Source organism: Egretta garzetta, unplaced genomic scaffold (assembly GCF_000687185.1).
Source record: "Egretta garzetta isolate BGI_Z169 unplaced genomic scaffold, ASM68718v1 scaffold786, whole genome shotgun sequence".
In the NCBI taxonomy this organism is placed as follows: domain Eukaryota; kingdom Metazoa; phylum Chordata; class Aves; order Pelecaniformes; family Ardeidae; genus Egretta; species Egretta garzetta.
In genome coordinates, this window is record NW_009259991.1 from 371144 (window position 1) to 392929 (window position 21786).

General features: G+C 42.4%; 1 protein-coding gene across 1 annotated transcript in view; it reads left to right on the forward strand.

Annotated features, from left to right (window-relative positions):
* Window positions 1–17820, forward strand: part of SMARCD3 (SWI/SNF related, matrix associated, actin dependent regulator of chromatin, subfamily d, member 3) — a 68141-nt gene extending 50321 nt beyond the window's left edge. Inside the window, exons 8-13 of the mRNA XM_009640572.2 lie at window positions 1732–1893; window positions 4794–4891; window positions 11738–11873; window positions 14045–14167; window positions 17559–17660; window positions 17759–17820. Coding sequence (XP_009638867.1) covers window positions 1732–1893; window positions 4794–4891; window positions 11738–11873; window positions 14045–14167; window positions 17559–17660; window positions 17759–17812 — 675 coding nt within the window. The 3' untranslated portion in view covers window positions 17813–17820. The remainder of the gene's footprint in view (window positions 1–1731; window positions 1894–4793; window positions 4892–11737; window positions 11874–14044; window positions 14168–17558; window positions 17661–17758) is intronic.
* Window positions 17821–21786: the final 3966 nt, after the last annotated feature.

Here is a 21786-nt window from a genome sequence, read left to right on the forward strand (position 1 = left end):
GTAGTATTTGTGGGCTGAACACAAACAAGTCGGGGAACTGATCCATTTGAAAGCTAACAAAACCTACTTCCAAATCCTCGTCACAGGAAACAAAAAAAAAAAAAACCCCACCCAGGCAGAATTAGGTTATTGTGCCTTGGGATAGAATATAAAAGAGGTTCCTGGGCACATTTTCAAACTGTTTTAAGCTGTTGTAAGGCTAAGCTGCTGCAAAGAAACCACTTTAATTTCAGTTATGGGTGTGCACTGCCACAGTCTCCATTCTCCAAATGATGGAGGTTTGCAGTTGTGGAGCTCACCAATCTGACTGACAGCATCCCTGAAAGAAATGTTGCTGTCTTAAAGAAGTTGATAGAAATGCATTGCTGAGAGGAGATGGGATCTCCTTTTTCAATGGCAGTTCAGCCTCAGATATGTTTTGATTGTATAATTTTAAAACTCATTCTGTGCCATTCTCTTCCTCTCCATGCAAATAGCATCTATCCAGGATGAAGACACTCCATTTTATGTTAAAAGAGAGGAAAATTTTATTAATTTTAGGGAGCGTATGAGCTAACTGAAATGCTGATATAGCCAGTGAGAGTCTTTATTGTTAAGACAGTATAATGATGTTACTATGCTCACCATTATTATAAATCCATTCTTTAAACTAGATGTTCTCTTATCCTTAAGTCTTGATTTGTTATAAAGCTAGCTTTGGGTGACCTAGCACCCAACAGAGTAATCCTTGCCTAATAATGTGGCAAATATTACACTTGACTATGGGCACACGCTTGAAGAGGCACCAAATTCCCAGCTATCAGAGAAATGTATGTTACTAGAGATGTAGAACAGGGTTGAAGAGTTCTATCACAGATGCTCAGGGGAAGAAATATATTCCATTGACTAGTTGTGGTTGGGCAAATTCTCTGGTATGCCACAGAATGGTGGGAACATGCCTGAAAAACAGTTCCAAGGTACTTTGTTGATGTGAGGCAGCTGAGCAGTTGTTAGCAACAGTAGAAGCAGCATCCTGACTTCATTCTCTCTATCTGTGGATAACGTCCAGTAGTTCAGAGGAAGCACCATTCTTTTTCTTCTCCCACTTCCTAAAGTCAAATTATGCATCAATATTGAAAAGGAAAATTCTTCCCTGAGTCTGCATGCAAGTTGCTGTTATCTAAAGCATGTGATACAGTCTGTGTCCCAGACCGTATGATGTCATGCTCAGTATATAACCTGGGGGGGAGTTGGCTGGGGGGTGGACCACTACTTAGGAACTGGCTGGGCATCAGTTGGTGGGTGGTGAGCAATTGCATTGCGCATCACTTATTCTGTATATTTGTTGTTGGGGTGGTTTTTTTCCCCCCCTTTTCTGTCCTTTTAAACTGTCTTTATCTCAATCCACAAATTTTACTTTTTTTTTTTTTTTTTTTCCCCAATTCTCTCCCCCATCCCACTGAGGGCATTGGCAGTGAGCAAACGGCAGTGTGGTGTATAGCTGCCTGCCAGGTTAAACCACAACACACATGTAGAGTGTCCCTCTTTCTTTTCAAGCCCTAGACAGAGTTCTTCCAGAGCACCGACAGTGGCACACGTCTGAGCAACTTGTATTTTTGGAATCACTGTCACTGGATGGGGTGCTTCTCCTGAGAAACAGAGTCCCTCAAGAATTAAAGCTGCAACTTCATACCTTTGTATCTGTCTGCTTTTTTTCTCAATTGCCATGTCCATCTCCTCTTTCTGTTACAGCCTCCACAGTTTAAACTGGACCCGCGATTGGCCCGTTTGCTGGGGATACACACGCAGACCCGATCAGCCATCATCCAGGCTCTCTGGCAGTATATCAAAACAAATAAGCTGCAAGACTCCCATGATAAGGAATACATTAACTGCGACAAGTACTTCCAGCAGGTAACTCCTTTTTGGACACAGTAGCTCTTTAGAGGTAAACTATAACATCCATCCACAAATCTTGGATAGATTAAATTTATTTTCCTTTAATGCTTTTCAGTACCTTCAGCGCTGAATGGCTTTCAACAGGCACTACACTAATATAATAAGCACCCTCCCCAGGTGCCAGTGTTGTCAAAAAACCACATCTGGTGGTTCAGCGCTCCCACATAAGTTGCAGCCTTTCCAGGAAGGACTTTCTATAATCATTTCACTGTATTGATTTACCGGGTTTTTTTCCCGCCTGATGTATCATTTTCTACTAAGAAACTTGAAATCATCTCCTGATTCTGATTGCCAAATCATATGTAGACCTGTTTTCTTCCCTTTTCTTTCCCTGTTTATGAAGGGCAGAAGACATGGAAGATACAATTAGAAAAGCTATTTTTTCCTAAGTCTGCTTCAGATGATAAAATGCCCTCAATGATCTGCATGTTTCGAAAATAGCACATTAAGGCTTTTTGTCTTTCACAGTGACCCCTAGAATTAACCAAGGAGGCCACTTAAAGGCATCTCCACCTTTTGTGTAAATATGATTATATTTATTTTACAAAGGTAATGTTATCTGAGCTGTCACTGTCTTAATTGATTTGGGTTTTCTGTAGCTTCAGGCTGACCTAATGTATTCTGAAAGTACCTGAAGGTAGGGTTTCTGACACACTCCTGTTTAGGGAAAGTACTGGCAGTTATAATAAACGAATAATGTTTTAGTGAGCATTGAAAGGAAATGTTGCAATGAAAGTTGTGTCCTAGTTTTCTTTTTAAGCTTTTATTTTCTGTTATTAATTTGCCCTACAACAGTTTAAAGTGACCGGTGCTTGCAATAAAGGCAGCACGGGGTTTTTCCACATTTGAAAATACAAAATACAATAAAATAACTGTGACATTCATGGGTATTTTTAGGAATACAGAACCAAAGTGATCTGGATTACATAGTCACTCTCTTGTTTGGGTTTTTTTCTGAAGAATTGCAGCTTGCAGTTGTTTTCATATATAGTGAAAATTCCATCTTAAAACTAAGAATTTTTGGCAAAATGACACAGCTGTTCATTCTCTTGCTTAGAAGATTTGATTTCTAGTCTCTATTTATCTGTAGCCAATTTAGACTACATTTTGTTTGTGCCAGCCTGAAGAGGAAATGGAAGAGGGGAGGTGAAAAAGATTTGAAAAATCACGAGCAGAATGGAAAAGGTTAACAAGGAGTAATTATTGGTTTTGGTAAATAGTTAGAGGCCATCAAATGAAACTGGCAGGCAGCAGGTTTCCAGTCTCCCACCCCTTCTCTCACTATTGTGTGTCCTTGCTCCCTTTTCCCTTCTCAAAGCTCTTGTCTCTTGGGCATCCACATTAGGAGTTTGACACGAGTGTTGAGCCAGTGATGGCAGTAGATTGGATGGAGCTTGGTATGCAGAGATCTTTGAGTGGGAATTCCACAGTCATCTCTATCAAGTGTCAGAATACAGAACTGAAATAAAGAGCGAGTTGCAGACTCAGTAGATTTGGTTACTTCCTTGCTCTTTAGAAACTAGCAGGCTGAATTCCTGGATGCAGGTAAATCCAGCAAATCAGACAGATTTTAGAGTTGACGAAGAAGGATCCTCTTCTGTTTAGAAACACTGTTTACATCAGCTGGGAGATTTGAAATCCACCGTGTTACAACAAAAGCAAGAAAAACAGCCCAAAGGTATTTGAAAAGCCAGAGCTGGCTTCTAGGTATTTCTGCTACCAAATTCCCTCACTCCAGAAAATTATGGATTTCAGAAGATACTCTATCTGAAGAACCATGGCATCCTAGCTGAACAGTCTTCATATGTCCATTCCACCACCTGATTGCCCATTCTTTTCAAACCTGCCTGCATCTTTTGTCTTTAGAGCTGCAAAGCACGCTTCCGTTTATAGACACGATACTACAAGTAGTATCCGTCTTCTATCAGGTGCCCTAAGAGGCATTTGCATTTCATAGGCCTCGACGTTTTTACAAACTGCCTCCACATAAAGGCATGTTTTATGGCAAATGTTAATATATAGATAGTTCGGGGTGTGTGTTAAGTCAGTTTAAATGAAAGTTCTTTAGAGAAAAGCCTATTCACCTTTTCAGAGCATTAAAATCCCAGTAGGAAATAAAGGCTGTAATACTGTAATGAGTGGTTCTCAATTCATGGCAATGCACTACAATTACTCACAGAAAATTGCCAAAAACTACAGATTTTGATCCTTTTCAAAAAAATTTTATTTTTCCTGAGGTCAATACATACTTAGCTTCTGGACCATAGCAAAGGGAAGATAACCATGTAGACGTTGATTGGAAAGGAGTGGATCTGTTCCAAGAGGCTGCTTAGGTTCTGGTTAAAAATAAGTAAAACCATGTTGACTTTTTTTTCCTTAATCTTAAAAAAAAAAAAAAATTGCAAATGGTTTTAAAATCAAAAATGTTTTCTTGTATTTTTGTTTAGCACAAAATATTGGAGGAAACAAGCCTTGGGGGGAAAAAAAGCAAAATGTTTTTATATGTCCTCAGGTAAAAAAAAAGTTTTCTTTACAATATGCTGATGCCAACCCTTATTGAGAAAGTGTTCACTTCTCTCCCATTGTTGATACGTTTGATCCTGATGTCCCATTAAAGTGGCCTGTTCCTTTCAGCAGCTAAACCAAAAGTGGGACACCTGAAATTGTTGTCACCTGATGCATCTGTCAGTACAGCAGCAATTCACAGGGACAGAAGCGACCAAAAACTTGTTCTGTGCAAGGAGCCAGCATTACAGCTTTCAAAATCACCCTACCTCTGAACTGTTGATTTCTTACTTTCTCTTTAATTACAAGTTAGGTTTCAGCTAAGGATAACATGCTTTATTGCATTCCAGATCTTTGACTGTCCAAGGCTAAAGTTTTCTGAAATTCCTCAGCGACTCACTAACCTGCTGCTGCCACCAGACCCTATAGTGATAAACCATATCATCAGGTAAGCTGGTCACTCAGCTCAGCGCTGTCCTGCGCAAGGCACTCACTATATAAAATAGAGAAACAGCTACAGTAGCAGGGACCAGAATCCAGGTTTTATAACTTCCAGATGAGTACCTTGGACTTTGTTGTGTGTTCATTCTCTGTGTCATTCTGGTCTATATAATTCCAAATTATTTTCAATAGAATGACATTGATTCTCGAGGAGTATGCATGCAAAACTTATTTTTATCTCTACCAGAATACCATTGAGAGAGCTGGTCAGGTTTCTTTCCTGAGGGGAGAGGAATGAGAGTTTGAATCCACTTAGAAGGGAATTAAGGGAATTGAAGTAAGATGTTGTACATCATGGCCAATCATTCTAATCACTGAGTTACTACATAAAATTTACAACAGTATTACGGTTCCAGATACAGTGGCCAGCCCATGCATGCTTTGTTGGGGTTGGGTCAGCTCTTTGGGTGTTAGTCTTATTCTAAGAATGCCATCTAGTCAGAGGTCTCGAGAGATTAACAGTAAAGACTGCCTAGATTCAGAGGCAGCCATTGTGACCAAGGTACTGAGCTTCTGGCATCCTTGTCAAAACAGATGGATGGCATAGTAGATGAAATACAACTTTCAGCTATCTAGGGCGCTTCCAGCGCATTCCATATTTAAGTGACAACTGGGGGCGGAGCAGGGGAGGGATAAAGAGACTTTAGGGTTTGCAACCTTGCTGTTAAGTTATTTCAGTCTTTCCTAAGTTCCTGTGTGGCCTTGGTCAAAACTGGGTGTTTAAACATTATTGTTAATTGAGTGTAGTGATTTGATTTCCTACAGAATATTGACAACAAATATTTTTGAATATGCTTAAAATTGGGTGCTTTATTTTAACGTTGTAATGTATGCAATAAGAAGTTTAAATATTACATAGGCTATCAAAATAAAATTTGCTTTTTGATTCATTTGAGCAATCAAAAAGCAGCTTGATGACTGTGCAGATTGATGGCTGTGTCTATACTGTTATTGAACACAACCCAGTGACCTGATTGATGGATGAAAAAAAGCTGGGGTCCTCAGAGATACATAGTCATTGTCTTGGAGAAAAATGACAAGGACCTGATGGTTATGTTTCCAGGGGCCACATGTTTTCTGCTAAATACAAGCTAGAGAGCAGGACCTTGTGTATAGCAGCGATCTCTGAAACACTGTGTGCACCGCACAGTGTGACACTGCACTGACATAATGCTGTGGAAAGGGGAAGTATTAATTTCAGAGAACAGGGAATGCTTCTGTGACAGATTCTTTACAGTCTCAAGCTAAGCTAAAATAAATCTGGAAGCTTTGCACTGAATTTAAAGGACGTAAGTAATTTTTAGGCTCATAAAATCACAGAATAATGTACAGTAGAAGGGATCACTGTTGGTCTTCTAGAGCTCTTCCCTCCAAACTCAAAGCAGGTTCAAATTATATCAGGATGCGTAGGGGCCTCGTCCAGTTGAGCTTTAAACAGACAAGTGATGTAAATGAAAGCAATTGCTCACCACCAATGAGCTGATGCCCAGCAAGTCCCCAAGCAGCACCCCTCCCCCCTACTTTATTGCTGAGCGTGATGTCATATGGTGTGGAATATGCCTTGGGTCAGTCGGGGTCAGCAGTCCCGGCTGTGCCCCCTCCCAACCCCTTGTGCAGCCCCAGCCCGCTCCTGGGTGGGGCGGTGCGAGGAGCAGAAAAGGCCTTGGCTCTGTGTAAGCCCTGCTCAGCAATAACGAAAACAACATCCCTGTGTTATCACCGCTGTTCCCAGCACAAATCCAAAACAGAGCTCCATACCAGCTTCTGTGGAGAAAATTAACTCTATCCCAGCCAAAACCAGCACATTGCTACAGGGCATTTTTCATCACTAGTGATTTTAAATATATGTGCTCTTAATTCAGATAAATCCTCAGGCCTGTCTTTTACAAGAAGGTCACAATTATTCGTTACAGTTTTAGAGTATGTGCAGAGAGACTAAAACTTGAAAGTATTCTAAACTCTTTCTACAAATAATAGAATTTTAGAACCACTCTTCAGACACCAACCACCCTGCCTTTTTGAAAAAGAAAACAAAAAATGCAATGGTGTTGAAGTGGAAATGAAATGGAGATGAACAGAAAGTCTCTAATCTTGGTAAATATTTTAAATATTAGGTAGACTCAAAGAGAATGCAGAATGCAATTAAAAAATACAGAGTGTATAATAGTTTATGATCTCTGCAATACTGAATGCATAAAATTTGAAACTCAAATCTTCTTACCTGAGCTCAATCTGGAGCTGGAGCTTTTCTTGAGTCGCACTCGTTATTGCAGCTGACACACCTGAAATCAGAGGTATAGAGAGAAACATATGTGGGATTTCCCATTTCTACAAAGCAGCAAGACATCTCCCACACTAGGAACATTACACAAGCAGACTAAAAGCATAGCTCTCCCATATTCCCCTATTGCAAATAGGTTAGCTCTTGATTTCCCCCTTTTGATTATGATCATGATTTAAAAAAAAAAAAAAAAGTTCCTTATACTGAATCCGTCGCCCGTGTTGCAGTGCGTTTCTGTTGCCTGTCATCCTACTGTTGTCCACCCCTAAGAGGAGGCTGGCGCTGTCTTTTCTTCACCATCCCATACGGCAGTTGCACTCCCTCGTGGGATCTCCCTTTCCCCTTTTCGTCTCAAGGCTGGACTAACCCAGCTCTTGCAGCTTCTCTTGGTAGGCATGTGCTCCAGCCCCCAGGCACCCTGGTGAGCCTCTGCGGGCCTCACTCCAGAATGTCACGTCTTTCTGGTCCCCTGCCCAGAAGTCCAGGTGCAGTTTCACAAGTGTGGCATAGCAAGGACTAGCCTCTTCCCTTGACCTGATGGCAACACTTAGGCTAACACAGCCCATTTTGCAGATGACCCTTGTCACGGCTGGCTTACCTCACAGGCTCATCCTCCGCTTGCTCTCCATGAGGACCCCCAGGTCCTCTCCTGAAAAACTGCTTTCTACCCAGGTGATGTCCACCTGCACCACTGCATGGCATCATTCCATCCCAGCAACAGGACTTTGTATTTGCCTTGGTTGAACTTTACACATTGGACTGCCATCCTGTTTCTGCGGCCTGTCAAGGTCCCTCTGAGCAGCCGTGCTCCCCTGACTCTGTCATAGGCCCAGGGAACTGGGAGGCCTGAGGACAGGACTTAGCAGGAGAAACAGAGGCAAAGACAACACTGAGCGCCTCAGCCTTTTCCCGTGGCTTTTGACATGAGCGGCAGAACCAGACCCAGACCCGAGTCTTCCTTAGTCTTCCTTCCGCTGCTGATCCACTTGCAGAAGGCTTTCTTGTTGCCCGCCACATCCATTGCTAGGTTCAATTCCAGCTGAGCTTTGACTTGTCTAGTTTTGTGCTGGCATGCTTGGGCATCGTTGTGCTGTTCCTGGTGGGTTGATCATCCCCGCTTACACCTCCGTGCACTCCCTCTTTGCATTTGCGGCCAGTCAGGATTTCCCTGCTTAGTCCTGCCGGCCTCCGGCCAGGCCTGCTCACCTTTGTGCACGTTGGGCTGATCATTCCCCTTTGCTTTGAAGAGGTTGTCCTTGAAGTTCGGCCGGCTTCCCTGGGCCCCTTTGTACTCCAGGGATCGCCGCCGTCCCATAGAATCCTTCCAGGCAGATCCCTGAACAAGCCAAAACCTGCTGTCCTGAATTTCAGGTCTTGCTCGCTTCTCTCAAGGTCACAAACTCTGCCATCTCGTAGCAGGGCTGCCCTTAACCTTTACACCCCCAACCAGTGCTTCCTGCTTTGTGAGTAACAGGTCCAGCAGGGCACCTCCCCTTGTTGGCTTGTTGATCACCTGTGTCAGAAAATTGTCATCAGTCCAATCCAGGAATCCCCTGTAGCGCTTGCATGCAGTGCTCCTGCCCTCAAAGCGGATGTCAGGGTGGTTAAATTTCCCCCATGAGTACGAGGACCTGCACCCGTGGGGCTTCCTCCAGATGCCTAAGAAAGGCTTTGTCTCCTTCTTGATGGGGTGGTTTGTGGGAGATGCCCCTCGCAGTATCAGCTCTTCCTGTGCAAGTGTCAGCATTGAGGTGAAGCCTTCCCTAGTGTGCAGTCTGTTATCATTGCCTTCCATACTGTCATCCTGTGCCAGACACAGAAGCTATTTCATGATGTTTTTCATATCCCAGAGACTGCAGCTGTTCGCTGGCTTCTGATTCTGGCTGTTTCTCAAGCCTTGCACATTTCTTTCCAGGCACATGTGGTGGGGCCCCCACATGGTGTTGCTTTTACAAGGGAATTGTGAGAGCCTCTCCTATCATGGGATTCCCCGTGCACTGTCCTCACTGCCCCCACTCTTATAATTTTTCTATTCTTTTGTCACCATTGATAAAATATCCATGGAAATCAAGAATAAAAGTACGTAATTTAATAATAATATCTTCTTACTAATTTTGAAAATTTTGAAACATTTGAATTTTCACAGTAGGAAAAAAAAGAACCCTAAGCTCTAGAAAGACACTATCTTATTAATGTTAATAGTAATCTATTCCATTTATCTATTTAATTCTAAGATAAGGTTTAACATACAGACTTCAAAGCCTTAGATGACAAGATGCTGCTGCTAGGTGCTTTTTATAGTTTCTTGAAATAGATAAAGGCCAGAATGGAGAATTTGGGTCTTTAAATACTCTGTACACATTTATAGTTAGAACTTTTGTAGCAGAAAAGTGTACTCAGCATTGGTGAGACTGTACCTTGAATGCTGGGTTCAGTTTTAGGCCCCTCACTCCCAGAAGGACCTGGAGGGGCTGGAGCGTGTCCAGAGAAGGGCACCGGAGTTGGGGAGGGGTCTGAAGCCCCAGGCTGCTGGGGAGCGGCTGGGGGAGCTGGGGGTGTTCAGCCTGGAGCAGAGGAGGCTGAGGGGAGCCCTCATAGCTCCCTACAACTGCCTGATAGGAGGTTGTAACGAGGAGTGTGCCAGTCTCTTCTCCCAAGTAACAAGTAATAGGGTGAGAGGGAACAGCCTCAAGTTGCACGAGGGGAGGTTTAGATTGGATATTACGGAAAATTTCTTCCCCAAAAGGGTTGTCAAGCATTGGAACAGGCTGCCCGGTGTCGAGTCCCCATCCCTGGAGGGATTTAAAAGACATGTAGAAGTGGCACTTAGGGACACAGTTTAGAGGTGGACTTGGCAGGGTTAGGTTAACGGTTGGACTTGACGATCTTGAAGGTCTTTTCCAATCTAAATGATTCTATGATTCTATACCATGTGTTACCTGTTACTGAAATCTCCTTCAGTAGCAGGCAGTGGTAAATAATTAATGTGAATATTGGATGCAAATTGGTACTAAGCGTACTAGCGAATGGAGTTAATAGACATGTGATACATTGGGGAAGAGTCAATACAGCTTTTGTAACAGGAAGGTATGACTGGCTGTATTCTTTGAAGGATTCAGCAGGCAACTTTACAAACAAAGTGGGGGTCCCCAAATTCAGTGCTACCTCTTAAAAAGTAGCTGGGCGTCATTACAATACTACATAGCTGCCAAAACAATTACAGTGCTAGGAATTATTAGAGAAGGAACAGAGAACCAAATCAAATACCATGATGTGCTCACATCCAGAATGGTAGTGTACAGTTCTGCTTTCCCTATCTCAAAAAAGATGCAGTCGAGCAGAGACCATACCAGTGTGGTATTTACCACTGGGAATTGCTTTGGAGGCCAAAGTTGTAACAGGTCTCAGGAAAATGTTAGACGATTTAAGGAAGACTATGTCCATTAGCAGCTATTGAAGTTGGTGGTCTGGACAAAACCTCCAGCTGAAAAGTCTCTGAATTCTGACTGTTGCGAGATGGGAGGATATACTAAGACATACAAAGATACTGTGTTCTTAAAATCTTCTCAGAGCTTCTGCAACAGGCTTTTATCAAAGAGTGTATTCTGTCTGGCTGGATATTTATTCTGATTCATTATGGCAGTTCTCATGATCTTCTGTTATACTCTCCATAGTGTTGACCCCAACGATCAGAAGAAGACGGCTTGCGGTTGGACTTGACGATCTTGAAGGTCTTTTCCAATCTAAATGATTCTATGATTCTATACCATGTGTTACCTGTTACTGAAATCTCCTTCAGTAGCAGGCAGTGGTAAATAATTAATGTGAATATTGGATGCAAATTGGTACTAAGCGTACTAGCGAATGGAGTTAATAGACATGTGATACATTGGGGAAGAGTCAATACAGCTTTTGTAACAGGAAGGTATGACTGGCTGTATTCTTTGAAGGATTCAGCAGGCAACTTTACAAACAAAGTGGGGGTCCCCAAATTCAGTGCTACCTCTTAAAAAGTAGCTGGGCGTCATTACAATACTACATAGCTGCCAAAACAATTACAGTGCTAGGAATTATTAGAGAAGGAACAGAGAACCAAATCAAATACCATGATGTGCTCACATCCAGAATGGTAGTGTACAGTTCTGCTTTCCCTATCTCAAAAAAGATGCAGTCGAGCAGAGACCATACCAGTGTGGTATTTACCACTGGGAATTGCTTTGGAGGCCAAAGTTGTAACAGGTCTCAGGAAAATGTTAGACGATTTAAGGAAGACTATGTCCATTAGCAGCTATTGAAGTTGGTGGTCTGGACAAAACCTCCAGCTGAAAAGTCTCTGAATTCTGACTGTTGCGAGATGGGAGGATATACTAAGACATACAAAGATACTGTGTTCTTAAAATCTTCTCAGAGCTTCTGCAACAGGCTTTTATCAAAGAGTGTATTCTGTCTGGCTGGATATTTATTCTGATTCATTATGGCAGTTCTCATGATCTTCTGTTATACTCTCCATAGTGTTGACCCCAACGATCAGAAGAAGACGGCTTGTTATGACATAGATGTAGAAGTTGAAGACCCATTAAAGGGACAGATGAGTAGTTTTCTTCTCTCAACAGCTAACCAGCAGGAGATTACAGCATTGGACAACAAGGTACTAGCCCAGGAGTAAAGTAAAGTATCGCATGGCATATATACTCATCGTGTACCTTCGTGTGGGTTTGATGTCACACGTGAAAGACAGTAATGTGAGACAGGGACTTCTCAATTGGATGTGCTTTTAAGGGATGGATCGGCCACATGCAATGGGAGTACAGAGGAGTGAGTGGCATTCCAGTTTGGGATTTGATCCAGGGCTTGACACAGTTGTCGAGGTGATAGAAGCAGAGTTTCACAGGTGGTATAATGAGTCCCCTGGCATTCAAGAATCATCTGAACTGTTTGACTAAGCTTTTTATTTTGTCATGGTATCTTGCTAAATTGCTCTAAGGCAAAGCTGAGAGAATCTCATCCTCCAGACGTGTTTTGTGCATGCACAGTTGCAGAACAGCTCTATGCAGTAGGTGCAAATATGGAAAATGCGTGGCAGAAAAATCACTTGGAGCAGTTTGGCAGACTTGTTTTCAGTGTTACTGAGAGAGGATCATGCGCACTTCAAATTATAGTATCAGTCTTACAGCGGTGGTGAGCTTTGCAGGCTGTGTTAGGGGCTCATGTCATGGGGACTGTTAGACGGATTTTTGGCACGTGTAAATGGCTGATTTGGCTTGGTAAGGGATAAACAAAAGTGGCTTCTCAGAGCAAGGGAAGAAGAGGTGTGACATCATGGACCAGAGATGATTTATGTGACATACAGTCAGGCCCAGTTTCTGTTTGTTTACCTCTAATACAAACAAGTATGTTAAACTCTGGTCTTCATGCAGTTTTAAAGCGGGTTTGGACACCAGCAGTCCTATGGATTCTGGTAACTGTTGCAGCAGCTTTTGTTCTGTGGCTCTTGAGAAAAGTCATTTTCAGCAGGGCAGCTGCTCAGCCAGTTGGTTCCCAGCCTATATATGCTTGCATGCAGCCTGCACAGCGTTACTCTATTTCCAGTCCAGCTCACCTTTTCCCATGTCTTTATCACCTCTTTTTTTGAGCCGTTGCTACAGCGGAGGGCAAGGGCAAGCTGTGATTAGTGAAGTTACTGAAGTCCTTTCTGGGTAAACAGGCATTGGCTGCTGCATCGTTATCATCTGTACCGCTTATTGCTGTGCTGCCACAGAGTCCTCTAGTGGAAACTCAGTGCATGCCAACAGATTTCTCTCCAGGGGGGCTACATAATTTTCCCAAATAAGGAGTGATTTTAAGTTGACAGTAGCTCTCTTCTGTTCTATACCATATAGTTATGGCTACACTAATACCTTGATGGCACAGCCAGATCAGGGGAGGATTATTTTCTCCCGTGTGCCTGGCCACATTAGTTGTTTTGGCAAAATAGATGTATACGTGAAATTAGACAAGATAGGTTTACAAACTCAAATTAGAATTTTAGAGGAACAGGGTAGCAAAAGTTTGCTTTTCTGTGTGTCTATATGCAAATGATTCATTAGCTGTTCTCCAGTTGATCATACTCGATTTTGTTATCCAGGATGATTATAGGACCTTGACTTCTCTTTGGAGTCTTCATTCTTTCCTGATGGTTAATGCTCATTTCTTTCAATAATATTTCTGAAGATATGACTAATTTTCTATAAACCTTCTATACTCCTGATTTCTCATTGGTCACACTCCTTTTTGCAGCCATTGTGACTATAATAGGCTTTCTCGTAAGAAAAAGTCTAGAAGCCATGGCTGGTATGCGAGTTCATTTAACACAGACTTGATCAAGCAATCACTGGAAATTTTAAGGATCACAGCAGTGTATTGAAGATACGAGGATGATTAACCAGGGGAATAACTGCTTTCTTGCATTGGGCACTGTTTAAAGGCATATTTATATAGCACCTTTCCTGAAAAATCCCAGACTTGGCAGAAGGACTGATTATATACCAGAAAGTACTACATTGTACAGTGACATGGCTTAGGTTTTCAGTGTTGTATGGAGCATGCCATCCAGCAGTTCAACACAGGAGGTGAAGAAAAATCCTGTGCATACTTAGATTGCAGAAGTACAAGTGAAACCAAAATGTAATTGCAGGATTGTGGTTAACTCCGTCTTTGAAGGGAAAAAGCCATGGAACCTGCACCAGTCTACAGTGTAGAATTGTCGAAGATGCTAATGGGGCTGACCTCAGAGTCACTGGAGGAATCAAGTAACATCTGATTTGGTTTTTTTCCTGTCAGATTCATGAGACAATCGAATCCATAAATCAGTTAAAAATACAACGTGATTTCATGCTGAGTTTCTCCAAAGATCCCAAAGGATACATCCAAGACCTTCTCCGGTCCCAAAGTAGGGATCTTAAGGTGAGCTAACGTTTGAAGAAGAATGAATAGTGGAACCAGAATGTAAGAATTTTATCTAAATATATAGAGAGTGTATAGCTAAAACATCCAGAATGGAAAATTGGTGGCAGGCAGGCAATGAGTGGAATACTGCAATCCTAGAGCAGACAGTATGCGGGAAAGACAGTTTAGGCTGTATTCCACTTCCAGTGGAACAGCAGTGCTTAATGGGGGTGGTAGGTGAAATTGTGGTCAGACAGTAAGGTCAAAGTGCAGGGCCGTGTTGGTGCACTCCATAAAATTAAAGCCCTATAAAACTCAGCAGGGGTATCCTATAGTATAATAACACAATTTGGTTGTTTCGTTAGTTCATAATTTAATCTTATTTAAGAAATAGGCAGCTTAAATATCAGCTGCCTTTAAGCTTAGTTTTGAGATACCCAAGAATTGGAAAGTAAAGAAATTCAGTTTTTTGCCAGAAAAAATGAGTAATTTGTTCCTCATAAAGTTTCACACTTTGTGTCTTTAACTCAGATGCCTCAAAACCAGTTGTATTAATGAATCCATGAAATTATTTTAATAAAATCATTATGTCTTTCAAATATAAGTGTCTAGTTTGTAGTCAATAGTCTTCCAAAAATCTACAGTTAAGATTATGATTATTGTTATTTATATTGTATTCAAAAGGGGACAGGCGTCTGAAAGAATGTTTAAATAAAGCAGCCTTTAGCTTGAAGAGCTTACAAACTAAGGTGTTGTGGAGCGTAGTTGCATACATAGAACAATTGTTCATTGTTCTCCCTGACTGACAATGTGTCCCATAAGGGCCTTTTCAATAATGTTCTGCCCTGCTGGCATCAAAATTGTGATTGCACAATACTACTCTGCAAAAGATGCTAATAATTTTATATTTACCCTTGAATCTGTGATGCTGGAGACATAGTCATCAGAACTTTACTTTTTTTACATAATCATAGAATAGTTTGGGTTGGAAGAAAGCTTCAAATCTCATCCAGTCCAACCCTCCTGCCATGGGCAGGGACATCTTTCTCTAGATCAGGTTGTTCAAAGCCCCATCCAACCTGCTCTTGAACAATTCCAGGGGTGGGACATCCACAGCTTCTGTGAACAACCTGCTCCAGTGCCTCACCACCCTTATCGTACAACAGTTCTTCCTTGTGTCCAATCTAAACCTACCCTCTTTCAGTTTAAAACCCTTGCCCCTTGTCCTGTCACTACAGGTCTTGGTCAAAAGTCTCTCTCCATCTTATCAGCCCTCTTTAAGTATGGGAAGGCTGCAATCAGGTCTCCCCGGAGCCTTCTCTTCTCCAGGCTGAACAACCCCAACTCTCTCATCTTTTCTTCATAGGAGAGGTACTCCAGCCCTCTGACCATTTTCATAGCCTCCTCTGGACCTGCTCCATGTCTTTCTTGTACTGTGGACCCCAGAGCTGGACACAGTGCTCCAGGTGGTGTCTCACAAGAGCAGAGTAGAGGGGACACAATCGCTTCCTTCAGCCTGCTGGCCACGCTTCTCTTGATGCAGCCCAGGATACATCTGGCTTCCTGGACTGCAAGCGCACATTGCCGACTCATATCTAATTTTTTGTCCACCAGTATCCCCAAATCCTTCTCTGCAGGGCTGCTCTCAATCCATTCATCCTTCAGTCTGTATTGATGCTGAGGGTTGCCCCGACCCAGTTGATGACATCAGTTGCTCTTCCCTTATCCAGCAATGCAGTCACTCCATCGTAGAAGGCCACTAGATTAGTCATGCAAGGTTTGCCTTTGCTGAAGCCATGTTGGCTGTCTCTAATCACCTCCCTGCCTTCCATGTGTTCCGACATGTTTTCCAGGAGGATCTGTTTCATAATCTTCCAGGGCACAGAGGTGAGGCTGACTGCTCAGTAATTCCCAGGGTCCTCTTTTTTACCCTTCTTAAAAATGGGTGTGATGTTGCCCTTTTTCCAGTCACTGGGGGCTTTGCCTGACTGCCATGACTTGTCAAATATGTTGGAGAGTGGCTTAGTGACTACATCAGCCAGTTTCCTCAGGACCCTGGCATGCGTTTCATCAGGTCCCATGGACTTGGGTATGTTCAGGTTCCTCAGATGGTCTCAAACCTGATCTTCTCCTACAATGGGAGTGACTTCTTTCCCCCTTGAGGTTCAGGGGCTTGAGAGGTGTGAGAAGAGAGATTACCATTGAAAACTGAGGCAAAATAGCCTTCTCCATATTGGTTGTCACCAGTTCTGTCTTATTTATTGGCGGGGGCGGGGGGGGCAGGGAGCGTACATGGAAATCTTCCTTTTCTGGCCAACATACCTGTAAAAGCCTGTCCTATTATTCTTCACATCCCTTGCCAAATTCAGCTCCAGCTGTGCTTTAGCTTTCCTGAGCCTATCCCTACACATCCAGGCAGCATCCCTATATTCTTCCTAAGATACATGTCCCTGGTTCCACTGCCTGTGCATTTCCTTCTTATACTCTGTTTTGACCAGGAGGTTCTTCCTGGGCCATGCCAGTCTCCTGCCTTCCTTGCCCAGTTTCTTACACATAGGAATTTAGCGCTCTTTCACTCTAAGAAAAATGTCCTTAAAGAGCTGCCAGCTCTGTTTGGCTCTTTTGTCCCTAAGGGCAGTTTTCCATGTGGTCCCATCCACTAATTCGTTAAACAACTTGTTGGTTTTTCAAATCTTGCCTTCTTGGCAGTTGTGTAGAGACTGAAAAATCAGGTCAGGATTTTGGCCATTTTGGAATTACTAGGGTTTTCTGTTCCTTGCATTTCAGTGGAGTTATTTTTCCTTAATGCTTTCCCCATCAGAACTTTCCTTGAAATCAAAGTAGGATATGCTTTGAGATGAGGGCAACACTGATACAGAGTTGTGCTTCAATCTGAGTTGTGCTTCAATCTGAGTTGTGCTTCAATCTGAGTTGTGCTTCGATCTGAGTTGTGCTTCAATCTGAGTTGTGCTTCAATCTGAGGTGAATACCTTAACAATTTCAAGCTGTTGCCTTGTGTATGGATAACTACTGAGGTTCTTTGGATACATAGGCTAATGAAATACACAGTGCCAGGGAACTTTTCCTGGGCACTGGAACTACACTGGCCATGCTTTAAGTTGTTAGAGGTCGTGGCACTTAGCCTGGGCAACTACTGGTGTCCAGAATTATTGCTTGGCACAGTTGAGAAGCAGAGGTTAGGAGCTGTTCACAGGTCACAGTTTGTAGGCAACCATCTTATTTGGTAGTAAGCACAGATGCCATTCATTTTCTGTTTGTCCTGCGCTTAGAGAACAGTCCTGAGCATTTTTAATGTAGTAATGTACCTAAGTTTTGACTCTAGGTAAATCTGAGTGTTTCTCTACGTGGTAGAAGAGCTATAGTGAAAATGTTTTTATTTTTGTCACAGGTGATGACTGATGTAGTTGGAAACCCAGAGGAAGAACGCAGAGCTGAATTTTATCATGAGCCGTGGTCTCAAGAGGCTGTGAGCAGATATTTCTACTGCAAGGTATAAAGGAATTATCCACACTGCTGGCTTATAAATTAATCTTCCTGCCACTGAACAATTGAATCTGCTGAACTGTACAGTTTCTCTTTTTCTTTCAGATCCAGCAGCGCCGGCAGGAACTGGAACAATCTCTGGGAGTGCGCAACACATAAGTACTGCTCACAAGATCCCATTGGCATCATGACCACCAAACCAGTGGACTTTTCAGTGTTACTTAGCTCACTGTTAACACATGGACCTGCTTCCTGACTGGATGAGAATGTACCATCAACACACCAGTCAGAACACCAGCTTTAGAGTGACCCTTGAAAATCTTGCCCATGGGGGGTGTCTCAAACCATTCCAGGCCAGAGACAGCGCCATACAAGTGTCAGTGTTAAAGAAGATTAAAGGTTCATTCATCAACGCACATCATTAAGTTTTAGTGGAAAGTTCAGACACTACACAGCAAATCCTAATGGGCTATGCATAGAATCATGGGTGGCATTGATGGGGGAGGTTGAGATGGGTGTTATAGGACACTACAGATTTAGAGAAATAAATGCAGTTCTCATCCTATGTTACCTAACAGTCTCAAACAGTAACTTCTCTGGAATTAGACAAGAGAGTCTGTCTTATAGCTATGGAATGCTTTATATTCCTGAATAGAGTTTTTATTCCAGCTGGAGCAGTACAAGAAGCTATCTCACCATGTGAAAGAAAAAAACAGGAGGGTTTTCATTCCTGGAGTGAAGACCCCCTCTGGAAGAAAGAAGTATAGTCAGGACATCTCTTCTGCAAACTCTAAAGAAAAAAAATAGGTGGGTATGATCAATGTGCGTCTGAGAGGATGGGAATTATCCCTGGGATAAGAGCTTCTTAGGCATCCTTAATACCGGCAGTGTTAGCAAAGTTGAGGTTGAAGCAAGAAATGAGGCATTCTGAGAAAATGAAAATAACTTAATGGTGCTTTGCTGATACCCGCCTTGAGCACAGCTGATATTAACAATAAGCATGTATGTAAAATACGAGATTTCTTCAATGTTTCTCTGTGTACCAGTAGGGATCAGCACTGAAAAGAGCTTCCCTAATTGTTAAGTTGGTGCAGAATCCAAAAAGCTTAACTTCATATAATGTGGCCGTTTTCTCTCTTTACTTCAAGATGTTAACAGAGTCCCTGGATTGGTCTCACATTGTGCTCACAGGTGAACTGCCTCTTACTATGAATTATTTAGTTGCCCCCTACATGATACATACTGGTTATATAGGATGCTGTTGAGTTAATAAAGCACTATCGATCAGCTTTAAATAGCACAGAGGACGTATCCCTTGGAAACCATCTTCCTTGTAAATGTACGACAAATTCAGACTATGGGAATTTATACTGTATTTACTTCGAAGCAGGAACACCTTCATTAAATCCTTCCCCCTCCCCCCCATTTTTCGTAGTGCATAGACTAGTTTGTAATTCGTGGCCCGACATAATTTCTAGTCCAAAAAGCAGCTGCCAAAGTACAACTCTTTGTCCAGACGGTGTGGCACTCAAAAGCCTCTTCTAGGTTACTCCTTTTCATCTCCTTTCTTTCACTTTCTTGGAAAGAGAATCGAATTCATGTGTGGTACGGAAGGGAGGCAGCACTTCTCAATAATGCCTTTTGCTGTAGTATTGTCCTTTTCTCTTCTGCCATCCTTGCCACTTTCTTAGTTGAACTTAAAAGTTTCTTCAGTCCAGTCACAGAAGAGATAGCCTTCTCTTCCACACCTTTATTTAAAACCTCTGCTTTCACATTAATAGTGCCATAGCTTTTACTCTGACCATGGTGTTCAGAGATGTCTCGGGAAATTTACATTTGATTGCAGTCACATGATGGCAGTACTGTCATGCAAAACCCTTGGTGTAAGGAAAAGCATAGCTGTACCTCTTTGCCTGAGGCCTTTTACCAGGAATGGCTGGTAACAAACAGTTCGAACAAAAAGTTCGAAACTTTTTTGTGTTAAAAACCTCTTTTTACAGTAAAATATGAAATCCTGCAGTCTTAAACTGAGTATAGCGAGGGGCTGTGAGGCTGCCAGGCAGTGAATGACTTGAACTTTTATTTACTTTAGGACTCCACTAATTGGACTACAAGCAAGCATTATGAGGGAAAACGGTGGGGGTCATCTGCTACTGTGCTTCCATATTTATTACGCTGCTGTGTCAGTTGTGTGCATGCTGTCCAGTGTATAAAAACTCTTTTCTGTATGTGGTAAACAGAGCAGCTACATTCAGGGGACGCATTCAGTCTCCAGGAATAAGAAATTCAGAGAAAGATACTCAGAGATGTGAGAAGGGCATGGGATGGGGTAGTCACCTGCAGGGTGACTGCCAGGGAATTCTGGTTTTTGAGAAATTTCCCACTGAAGTGGCAAATATTTGTATAGAGAAATTTCAGTCATGTGCCACAGCTGGCAACATAGTGGAGTCTGGTCTGCTTTTAGAATCTCTCTGTAGAATTAATTGGATGGATCTGTTTCCAAACATCTTTCAGAGCAAATTAATGAAACTAACGTGGTGTTGCTGCCCAGTGTGCACAACAGCATCGCTGGAAGGTGAATGAATCTCTGTTAAGCACCAAAGCTATACTGAAGTGTGTGCGCGCAAGCATGCGTACACATGCGTGAGTCAGCCCCTGTAGATGGCACTGAAGGTGACACTCCAAAATCTAAATTCTTACATCCCACTGTCCATATTCCTACTGTACATGAAAAGACTGGTCAGCAACAGTGAGTCTTAGGAATAGCTGTCAGGTGTCTTTCCTTTGGTTAAACCGAGGTTTGAGATTTTGATGCTTTTTTCCTGTGTCAGAAGCAGTTAGGGCCTTTTAGTGAAGAGACACAGAGAGAAATTTTGTCCCCTGTTCCAGGAGTGCAGCCCAGGAGCTTGCCTATTAGCAAAAAAGAGAAATTCTATTTGAAGAGAAGTAATGGAGCACTACTAGGAGGAACTGGACCAAATGCTGCTTGGGCATATGAGAATGAAAGGCAGTGGTACTGAACATGCATGTAATTGTGGCAGCTCATGAGCGATAAATTCTTTTTAAGTTCAGGATGGTTGTCTTTTTCTGTATAAAAGATGACAAGAGGATGTTTTGGGGTCTTCAGTTGCTGCCACGGTACAAGACAAATCTGTGCATACTAAAAAACCCCAACATTCTGTGCACAGAAGTGGTTAATGTATAGATAATAATATAGATTTTTAGAAAACACAGCATCAAACTGGGAAAGGGTTAAACCAATTCTGGAATACCAATAGAAGGGAAATATATCTTGGAGCTGAAGTGTTGACATGGCAGGTTTGAAACACTCTTTTCAGTCCTTTGAGCCATGAGTCAGGATTCAGACCAAGTGTTTCTTAGAAATTAAAGAGAAAACAAATGTTTGATTATGGAATGGAGAGGAAGACTGCAGTGAAAAATGAGATAAAAAGATGGAGCAGAGCGCCACTGAAGTGCCAGTAAGACAGCACAAGATAATGCGCAGAGCGCTGTTGGAAATAGCACAGTCCATGTGAATCAGTCCATTTTGTGTGCACGTGTCTATGTATACATGTAGAGAGCATGTGGGAGAGCCAGTCTCAACCTGTGTGTAGTTTGGGAAATGGGTGTGCAGGCCAGAACCAAATGTTCTGCAAGTAACTTTGAGACACGTTGTCAAAACACGTTCCAGGGTTATCGACAGGGATTCAGATGTTCGACTTAGCAGGGTGGGTAGTTGCAGTGCAGACATTGTTTCAGCTGGCAGGTTTTTTACACCACATTGCTTAGAATTTATCCTTTGGAAGCTGAGTGAAAATATTAGCGCACATATCAATATTGGTTCATATCCTAGGGCTCCTAATTTTGCCAAAATGCTAGTCAGGTACTGGGGGCTTTTTGCTCTGTTTTTGTGTTGAGAACCCTTTTATGGCATTGCAAATAAATGGGGGGAAAAAGAAAGCTCTTTTTTCCTGAAGAGGTCTTCTTTCTGTAACTGCTCTGTTGTTTAATAGGATGTATCTGTTCTGCCAGATCCTGTGTGATAAAGACCTTTTCCAATCTCATTGAAGAAAGAAACTCCATTTAAAAAAATACAACTGTGGGTTTGTGAGAGTGAGCAAATACGTGTATAA